This window comes from Electrona antarctica, assembly GCF_951216825.1.
Source record: "Electrona antarctica genome assembly, chromosome: 12".
NCBI lineage: Eukaryota > Metazoa > Chordata > Actinopteri > Myctophiformes > Myctophidae > Electrona > Electrona antarctica.
The window spans coordinates 9,863,730-9,874,654 of record NC_136793.1 but is presented as its reverse complement, the minus strand read 5'-3'; the positions used below and the strand labels follow the sequence as shown (position 1 = coordinate 9,874,654).

Below are 10,925 nucleotides of genomic sequence, written 5' to 3'. Positions count from 1 at the left end.
TATTTTATTTTAATTGAACTAGACAACTCACCCTTTAAAATGAGATATTGCATGGCTATGTACGCCCAGCAGAAAAAAAGTTATTTAGAAAATAAAACTTCAACCGGGCATAACTTTTTTTGTTGTCCTAGAAACAGAAAACAGTGTAAATGCAGGCTCTTTTAAATGGCTTCCAACACAAGAACTAAACATTTTATCAACTCAGTTCATTTTTTTCCTGGAAGCAGACAAGTCAAGCTTTCTCTGAAGGTCTTTCGTTGTCACACATTCACAACAGAGAATTTTCAATAAATCATTCAAAAACGCCATTCTGCCATAGAGAAGTCTAAAAACTATATAGAAATCCATGAATATCTCAAAGAGTTAAAACAAAAATAAAAAACATTTAATAAAAACATACAAAGATTGAGTGGTGTGCAGGTTATACTGTAGCTACATACTGTAACGTATAGGCCTAGTTAATAATTAACATCAGCTGCATACTGTAAAGAGATTATCATTAACATCAGAATCATTGCATGTCTCTAAAGTACAAAGTAACAAAACTGATTTTCACCTCAAATTCAACAAAGTCTTAAAATCTTCAAAAGGAGAACGCCTTTTGCAAACCATATTCTTTTCAGAGATGTTAAATTAATTTAAGTTCTTAAAATATAATTGTTAGAACATTTAGTTTTGGATGGATTTGACAGTTTGATGAGAAAATATAACACAGACCTTAAATATACACATTTAAAACCCATTTACCGCTACCATTATTTAATCCCTCCGTCGCGTCCTGCCAGGGTTTTATCGCGCGTGACACTTACTTTGAAGAGCCAAATATCCGTAATCGCATTTTACTATGAAACCATTCCGTGTGTGTTGACGAAGCTGGTGCTTGTTCTCTCGGTCGGTGGTGGAAAAAGTGGACCGCGAGTATCACAGCGCCTGCTACAGGCCGTTGAAAACGCTTGTCTGGGACAAAGCGACCCCTGCAATGTCGCTTCTGTGAGATAAAGCCGTCTGAAAACAGAGCCGGCAATGTAAGTGGATGCGCGCGCATTTTCAAAATGGCCGCGCCCATTGGGTCAGAAGCATAACAAAGCTAACGGACGGTAGATTTCGATACGATCGTATTAAAACATGCATTAATGAATACATCGCTGTTAAAACGGCTTTTCCGTTTGTGGCAGGCTACAAGATTCTACGTGTTAATATTCCTATGTTCCTGGCGGGCAAACGATTAAATCACAATTCATATTTTCATGGAAAGCTGAGGATGAGTCTAATTTGTGTAACTGACAGGACAGATGGTCAGGGGAACAGCGTTTTCACCACAGTGTTTGTTACTATATGGATTGAAGTACGGATAGAGTTTCTCAGTGAAGGTGCAGCCAGTGAAAGAGTAGATAAGAACTCTGGCCTCCACATCATAAAAGGAGACCAGACCTTCCTCATAATCCACAAACACTCCCACTCTCTGGAGCTTCTCTCTTACAGTGAGGACGACAGCAGGGTCAGCAGCACTGCTGTAGTGCTTATTTCCCTTCTTCAACCCTATTGTCCAGTAACCATTGTTCTGGATACATTTAAATGATCCCTTCCTGGTGACGGACTCTCTGGCTACTCCTAATTCCCAGGCAGTCTTCCCTTTTACTTGAATCTCATAGTAAAACCTTCCTGAGGAGAAGCTTTGTTTTCCTAACACAGCTAATTTGTTGGAGAATCTCTCTTTGTTGTCTGGGAGGTTCTTCTTTACATCTCCATGACTCACTTGTTTTCCATCCTCAGACAGGATGAGTTCGCACTGTGCTGTATCGGGGTCCAGAGTTACATCGACTGCATATTGCTGGATCCTTGTCAGCTCATCACCCAGCTTCTTCATCTCTTGACTGAGTGTCTTCTCCAGCTGAGCCACAGCTGTCCTCACAATCCCCACATATGAAGGCCGATGGACATTGACCTTTGTCCAATCCTTGGTGGGTGGAGGGATGTTGATGGACGTGAGGTTCTGGAGGAGATGGAGGTGGTCTTCAGTGTGTGAGAGCTGCCTCAGCTCAGAGCTTCTCTTCTTTAACTCAGTGATTTCCTCTTCCAGCTCTTTAATGAAGCCTTCAGCCTGTTTCTCTGTTGTTTTCTGCTTCTCTTCAATCACATTAATGAGCTCAGCCTGGCTTCTCTCAATGCAGCTCACCAGAGCAGTGAAGATCTGCACACCGTCTGCCATCTCTCTGTCTGCATCTTTCTTGCTGAGGTCTACTGATTGTTTCACCTCCTGAATCTTCTCTTGTCTCTCCTGGATCATCTGCTGAACTTCGGCCTCTGTCTTTCCCAGCTCAGCCTTCTTTCCATCATATTCCTCTTTCAAAGATACAATTTGGTGTAACTTGTGGTCTGACTTAATGCAGAACTGACAAACACACACGTTGTCAGTCTTACAGAACAGCTCCAGAGGTCTGTCATGTTCCGTACACATCAAGTCTTCCAGGTTCTTCACAGGGTCGATTAGTTTGTGTCGTTTTAACGCTGTGACTCTCTGATGAGGCTCCAGGTGATTCTCACAGTAGGAAGTCAGACACACCAGGCAGGACTTCACGGCCTTGAGCTTGTTCTCAGAACAGATGTCACAGCACACTTCATCTGGTTTAGCAGGTTCCTGGATGGCATTGGAGGTCTTTTTTATCTGCTTTGACTTCCTGAACTGATCAACCATCTCAGAAATTAAAGTATTGACAAAGATCTCTGGTCTTTTATAGAACCTTTTGTTACACAGTGGACACTGACACACATCATTAGTGTCCCAGTAATGTGTGATGCAGGCTTTGCAGTAGTTGTGTCCACACTGAGTGGTGATTGGATCAGTGAACACATCCAGACAGATAGAACACAGTAACTGCTCTTCAGACAGGAGACTGCTGGCAGACGCCATTTCTACACACTGGGAACAAAGGTTGAAAGTCAAGTCAGTTGTGTAGGCCTATTCAGGATTTTAGCCGTGATGTAAGCGCCCTCTCCAGAGATACTTCCGAGTCCTACTGTTTGTGTCGCTTTTGTGTCCCCATAGAATTATACTGTGTCCCTCCGTCAGACTAAATCTGAGACTAAAACAACCACTAAAGTCTAATTTTACCGCTTTCCTTGCAACAAAAAAACCTACTGGTCTGCCCCACAATGAATACTATCGCCATTTTATTTCATTGTTTCAACTAAATCCTCCATTAGAGATTGTATTAATGCAAACTATAGATTCAACGTACTCAACCCTGCACACATTCTAAATATGCCCCCGAAATATTGTACTGAGCAAATGGACTGTTACCACGTTCAATAATAATGATAATAATAGTCTTTATTGCCTCCACATCATATATTTTCTTTGTTATGGACACTTGTACAGAACATTAATAATTCTACTTGAGTTGGAAGCATTAAGACCCATTTTAGCCCTCAATGGCTTCCTTTCCGAAAAATAACGTTATTGTAAAAAGATTCACGCGTTTAGATATATTGCTATTTACAATGAGAAGTGGACGGGAGCCATGGATATGTCACTTGGACCTGGACATAACATAGGACTGTTGGACTTAAGGGATATTTCACTTTCAAAAAATGTTTTGGTCATTTAATCGTCTACTCAGTTTTTAAGTTACTTGATTCAGTATTTAGATATTTGACATTAATTTTAGCTGCCCCGCCCCCTTCCTATACAAACCCATTGTAACTTCAAACTCCATTTTAACCATGATAGATTCATCAAAAACACCCGTCCTTTTTTCTGGTGATTGATTTTGTCCTTCTCATACATGAGGGGCCCCTGGTTCTTCATTTACTGTTTTCATTTATGTTTAAATATTGTTTTTGGAAAATAATGAGGAGGAGGGAGAAGCTGCTGCAGGACCGAAGAGACTAAAGAATCCAAACAATATTTAAACATAAATGAAAACAGTAAATGAAGAACCAGGGCCCCCTCACGTATTAGAAGGACAAAACCAGGGCCCCCTCACGTATTAGAAGGACAAAACCACGGCCCCCTCACGTATTAGAAGGACAAAACCACGGCCCCCTCACGTATTAGAAGGACAAAACCACGGCCCCCTCACGTATTAGAAGGACAAAACCACGGTCCCCTCACGTATTAGAAGGACAAAACCAGGGCCCCCTCACGTATTAGAAGGACAAAACCAGGGCCCCCTCACGTATTAGAAGGACAAAACCACGGCCCCCTCACGTATTAGAAGGACAAAACCACGGCCCCCTCACGTATTAGAAGGACAAAATCAATCACCAGAAAAAAGGACGGGTGTTTTTGATGAATCTATCATGGTTAAAATGGTGTTTGAAGTTACAATGGGTTTGTATAGGAAGGGGCGGGGCAACTAAAATGAATGTCAAATATCTAAATACTGAATCAAGTAACTTAAAAACTGTCTGGGTGTTCACATAAGAACGTAAAATATCCCTTTAAATACCATTCATACCATTAGACGTAATGCACAGTGCACTCCACATGAACAATAACAACAGCAACCTAACCACACACGCAGACTCTGTCTCCCTCTCGCTCTCTCTCGCTCTCTCTCTCTCACAGCCACACGCAAACTTGGTCCCCCCCCCCCCCCCCCCCCCCCCCCCCACACACACACACACACACACACACAAATACACCACTAAATGCAACTCTTAGAGTAAAACGTACTTCTTAAAGGATACTTTACCAAAACCCTGATCAAGCTAGTATACATATAGTTTTTAATGTATCCACCTCACTGAAAACACTCCATTATGTAGAACCACAGCTAATCAGAAAACATGTGTTTTTGGTCTGTATTCTGTATAGAAAAGTTTTATGTAGCTATGTTCACCTGTCAATGTCTGTAATTCCTTTCCGTTTATAGAAAATCCTCTTGATTTGAAGTCGTTATTGAGAACCTAGCGCTGTTGTCTGCTGTGGTTTTTACTTTCGCTTTTGAAACGTCATTGAGATTACGCAACAGCAGCACACCCGACTGGTGTCATCTTTCATGCGCGCGCGCGCACACACACACACACACACACACACACACACACACACACACACACACACACACACACACACACACACACACACACACACACACACAGCAAAGCAAAGCAAAGCCAAGCAAAGCAAAGTTCTTTGTTTACCCAGGGTAAGTGGACTAAGCTCGAGATGCTTGTTTACAGCCACGCCCTGCTCATAGAACATTTCATGGTTGGGGTTCAATGCCTTGCTCAAGGGCACTTCAGCGGTGGTAAACACACACACACACACACACACACACACACACACACACACACACAGGCCCTTGAGCTTGAGCGCCCGCGTGACCGCGAAGAGGCTCAAGCTCAAGGGCCCCCCAAAAAAGGGGTAACAGCAGTGACTCACACGGTCCTTGTCACTGTTATTGTCTCCACCAGGCCGAAGGCATGGGGAGAGTTGTCTCCACCAGGCCGAAGGCATGGGGAGAGAGTATGTTTTGCACTCCGTCCGTGTGTGTGTGTGTGTGTGTGTCCTTCCGTCCGTCTGTTACCAGCTAATCTCCGGCATCGTTAACCCCGGTCGATGCCAAACTTTGCACACACACTCCCTGGATGCCAACGATGAACCTCTGCCCCACATTTTCCAGAACGGCCTGTTATAGCGCCACCATGAGGCAGCTTTTAACATGTTTTACCTAAAACTGCACCGATCTGCGTGAAACATTGCATGCACACTCCCTAGAGGCCAAGGACAAACCTTTGACCTGCATTTTCCGCATCTGCCTTTTATAGCGCCACCAGGAGGCCGACTTTGTAAAACACATTCTTTGATATTACTCCTCCAGATTCTGTCCAAAAATCTCACAAATCGTTACACAGTATCTCTATGGTCATGTGCTCAAGTCGGATCTGTCCGATATTTCATATTCCATCCTAATTGGCTATAATTGGCTTTCACAGTTTGCAAGATTGCCCCGTTTTGAACAAAAGCCTCAAATCATGAACGCAGCATGCAATTTACGTGAAATCTTTCACACATTTTCTTACTAGGCTGAGGAATATATCCCACCCTTTTCACATTGGCCTGTTATAGCGCCACCAACAAGTTGATTTTTGCTAAACACATTTTTGGAACAAAATGCCTCAAATCATCCAATTGCCATCAAAGGCGTATGAAGAAATGGCACCCTTTTCACATTGGCCTATTATAGCGCCACCTGGAGGCCACAACCTGACCTGCCCTGGTGGAGACCTGTGCCCCGAGGGGCACTTTTTCTAGTTAACAATGGGCTTATTCATTTGTGTCAATAAAATAACCCCAAAAGTCCAACACATTACTGCAAGTGTTTAAACCCTCAGTTTGCATTTATTTGGCTTAGTTTTTGGCTGTTTATTATTTTTAAGCAATCCCTTGCTGTAAATCTGAATATCGCAGGCCTACAATTTACAATTTACAATTTAGGCATTTAGCAGACGCTCTTAATCCAGAGCGGCCTATATGTCAGAATTGTTATGCGTACACGTACAGACAGTAGCACCACGTCGGGGGAAAAAAAAGCTCTGGGAGGGTGGGGGGGGGGGCTCTTTTGCATGACGGTGGCCCAGGGGCCCATCATTTCTAGATCCACACACACACACACACACACACACCTTTAGTCTTGTCATGTATTCTATTATCAACATACTGTCAGCAGCAGAATAATGTCAAATAAAGTTGAATAGTTAGAATTAAAAGAGGCTTATAATAATAATAATAATAATAATAATAATAAACTATATTTATATAGCAACTTTCATGCCAGAAATGCATTGCAAAGTGCTTTACAAGGCATAGAACAAAAAAAAAAGAGTTAAAAAAAAGAAAAAAAAGATGAGTCTTGAGCTGTGCTTTAAGAATATCTACCGAGGGAGCCTGCAAGCTGAAGCGGAAGTTTATTCCAGGCCGTAAAAGCAGAAGGCAGCCTCTCCATATTTCTTGGTCGCCATCTTTTTAGGCATCTCGAGCAGGCACGCACCTGAGGACCTAAGAGGGCGGCCTGGAACATAACTAGGCAGGCAGTCGTGGAGGTAGGAAGGTGCAAGACCGTTTAGAGCTTTATATATAGTAAAATAAGTCAAATAAAGTTGAATAGTTAGAATTAAAAGAGGCTTATTATAAGATCGAAAGAGGTTTTATTTTCCCCTCATCATTCAAGTAGTACATGGAGTGACATGTTGGTGTGACACGCATGCTCCGAAGACTGCACCAACAATATTATAGCCTAGTATAGCAAAATAGCTAAAATAACAGCTAAATCAATAAAATACTGAATGATTGATTGACAGTGCACTTTACTGAAAATGAATTTACAAAGAATAAAAAACACAAGAAGTTTGCATTATTGTGGTCCTTTTGCGGAAGGGAGGCAGGGAGAAATGTAACACAAACACAAAACAGAGACAAAAACTAAATACAAAAACAAGAACTAGACATTTCACAATTTTGGGAAATTGCAAATGTTGCACCGATACTGTTCCTGAAGAAACAATGTGGGCTTGAGTAGCTTGCTAAGTACAGTATGATGATGTCTGATGATGATGTATTGACCCACATGACGTCACAGGGGGCAGACTAATATGCAAACTTTTGGGGTTTACTCTAGATATATCATAGTAAAGTCGGGCAATTATTTAGTCTGGTTACCCTGTTAGGGGCAACCACATAAACACAAATTAGGTTATTTATGATACAGATATGTTGTGAGCTTGTAGAGTGGCTATTTTTGGCACACGACAATGTACTATTCAGCCCTAGAGAGAAAGCTGGACCCAACCAAACCCAAATGCATAAGGTGTGAGTCTTTGATTCCATTTATAGGCTACTCTCTCAGAATTCAATTAAAGGTGAAATCCATGACATTATACTGAATCAAATGTTATCTGTATGATATTATGTTAATACATTAATATCCAAAGTGGTGCTTGTATAGTTGGTCTCCCTGCTCTTCCATTGAGAAATGCAGGCATAGGACCATTACTAGTTGACCAGTGTATTGTATTGCATGTCAAAGCTCAAAGTGCAATATCTCAGGCTTTCATCCTAGCTCAGAAGTGGACATTTTGGCACCGACGTGGGAGAATGACGCTTGAATCCAGAGTAGAGGACATACACCTTACGGACTGAAGCTTTAACACTGAGGAAGAGGAGAAGGAGTAGGACATGAGAAGGGAGGGGAGGACAGACAGACAGACAGACAGACAGACAGACAGACAGACAGACAGACAGACAGACAGACAGACAGACAGACAGACAGAGGAATGGACAGCATAGAACAGTGGTTTTCGACCCTTTTCATATCAAGGTTCATTATTTATTCGGCATTTGAGCCACGAACCACCATTTCATGACATGTAGCCTCTCAGACCCACAATTCCATGCTGTATTGATCTGGTACCATAGGAGAGACAACCGGCTAATAGTGTTGATCAAAATAACAATTCCACATTCTCTCTACATTCTCTCTGCATCACAATTCTCTAATTGTGTGTAGACATAATGAATGATTACTATTGCAATTATAACCAACAAATGAACAACAACAATGCGGTGGATTTGGATCGCTAGATTCTGCAGTGGTGGACGGTACTTTGTATAATGTTCTATCATTTCAGAAGTGTTGGACCGGTAAAAATCACAAAGATTTCACATAAAAAAACATTTATTGTTCATAAATGGATCCAATAGCCATGTGGTGTGGCATAGAGGAAATATTGTAAGGAATCACAAAGTCAAAGACATGTACTAAGAAATAAGAAATAAAGTAGGATAGGTTTCCGTCCGGTAAATCTATTTAGATGTGAAGTACATAGTGTTGTAAATTAATTCAACACATTTGGATTTAGTTTGAGTCATAGTATTTAGAATACAATTCCATTTAGTTTTTTATAAACTTTTAGTCTAGTTTTAATCGGCTACATAAGATTTTAGTCGACTAAATCTAAATTGACTAAATCTAAATTGATTTAGCCTTGCATTATTTATACTTAGCTGTGTGCCGAAAATAGCCGATCTACAAGCTCACAATGCATTGATATGTGAGGTGTAGTGAGCTTGTAGATCTGCTATTTTCTGAACATGACACCTGCACACAACCACGGATAAAATTACTTGTCTTAGTTCTACTGGATCTCTTCTCCACTATAGTCCCTCCCTAACATTTTAGTCTAGTTTCTATTGGCAGTACATTTTGTCAGAGTTTCATCATAGTCATCATAGTTATTTTAGTTCAGTGAAAAAAGGTAGTCGACGATAGTTTTAGTCAACGAAATCAACACTGCACTAAACCTGGCCTGGAAGAGATGGCTCTGTCTGCTGCTAGTGCTAGATAGCACAATCAACTGTGGTGTAAGTCTACCACAAATTGAACAAATATTACCCAGTTAGGCAGAACTAGACCAGATTAAACAAAATCTGCGTAAAGGCCGGATTAACATAGTTTTGTTATATGCATGTAAATGTATGCATATATTATTAAAACTAAATAAAAAAACATTTAATAAAAATACATACAAACAACATCATAAGTGGTGTGCCGGTTATACTGTACATACTGTAAACTAAAGTCTTATACCTAAAACCTTCAAAAGCAGAACGCCATTTGCAAACCATATTCTATTCAGAGATGTTAAGTTAATTTAAGTTCTTAAAATATAATTGTTAGAACATTTAGTTTAACAATTGGATGGATTTGACAGTTTGATGAGAAAATATAACACAGACCTTAAACATACACACTTAAATCACAATGAATATTTTCATGGAAAGCTGAGGATGAGTCTAATTTAACTGACAGGAGAGATGGTCAGGGGAACAGAGTTTGTACCACTCTGGTTGCTACATGGATTGAAGTATGGATAGAGATTCTCAGTGAAGGTGCAGCCAGTGAAAGAGTAGATAAGAACTCTGGCCTCCACATCATAAAAGGAGACCAGACCTTCCTCATAATCCACAAACACTCCCACTTTCTGGAGCTTCTCTCTTACAGCGAGGAGGACAGGATGGTCAGGAGCACTGCTGTAATGCTCATTTCCTGCACTCTTCAACCCTATTGCCCAGTAACCATTGTTCGTGTTCGCAAAATATTTAATTGATGCCTTCCTGGTGACGGACTCTCTGGCTACTCCTAATTCCCAGCCAGTCTTCCCTTTTACTTGAATCTCATAGTAAAACCTTCCTGAGGAGAAGCTTTGTTTTCCTAACACAGCGTATCTGTTGGAGAATCTCTCTTTGTTGTCTGGGAGGGTCTTAATTACATCTCCATGACTCACTTGTTTTCCATCCTCAGACAGGATGAGTTCGCACTGCGCTGTATCAGGGTCCAGAGTTACATCTACTGCATATTGCTGGATCTTCATCAGCTCAGCACCCCGCTTCTTCATCTCTTGACTGAGTGTCTTCTCCAGCTGAGCCACAGCTGTGCTCACAACCCCCACATATGAAGACCGATGGACATTGACCTTTGTCCAGTCCTTGGTGGGTGGAGGGATATTGATGGATGGGAAGTTTCGGAGGAGGTGGAGGTGGTCTTCAGTGTGTGAGACCTGCTTCAGCTCAGAGCTTCTCTTCTTTAAATCAGTGATTTCCTCTTCCAGCTCTTTAATGAAGCCTTCAGCCTGTTTCTGTGTTGTTTTCTGCTTCTCTTCAATCACATCAAAGAGCTCAGCCTGGCTTCTCTCAATGCAGCTCACCAGAGCAGTGAAGACCTGCACACTGTCTGCCATCTCTCTGTCTGCATCTTTCTTGCTGAGGTCTACTGAGTGTTTGACCTCCTGAATCTTCTCTTGTCTCTCCTGGATCATCTGCTGAACTTCGGCCTCAGTCTTTCCCAGCTCAGCCTTCTTTCCATCATATTCCTCTTTCAGAGATACAATTTGGTGTAACTTGTGGTCTGACTCAGTGCAGAACT

At 41.5% G+C, this 10,925-nt stretch overlaps 1 protein-coding gene across 1 annotated transcript in view; it reads right to left on the bottom strand.

Moving 5' to 3' along the window:
* Positions 1-1,267: 1,267 nt before the first annotated feature.
* LOC306933732 (uncharacterized protein) overlaps positions 1,268-10,925 on the bottom strand; it is a gene marked incomplete at both ends in the record, with an annotated part of 10,174 nt that continues 516 nt past the window's right edge. The window contains 2 exon segments of the mRNA XM_079516041.1: positions 1,268-2,920; positions 9,811-10,925. The exon segment at positions 9,811-10,925 is cut by the window's right edge and continues 375 nt beyond it. Of these exon segments, the coding sequence (XP_079372167.1) occupies positions 1,268-2,920; positions 9,811-10,925 (2,768 nt within the window).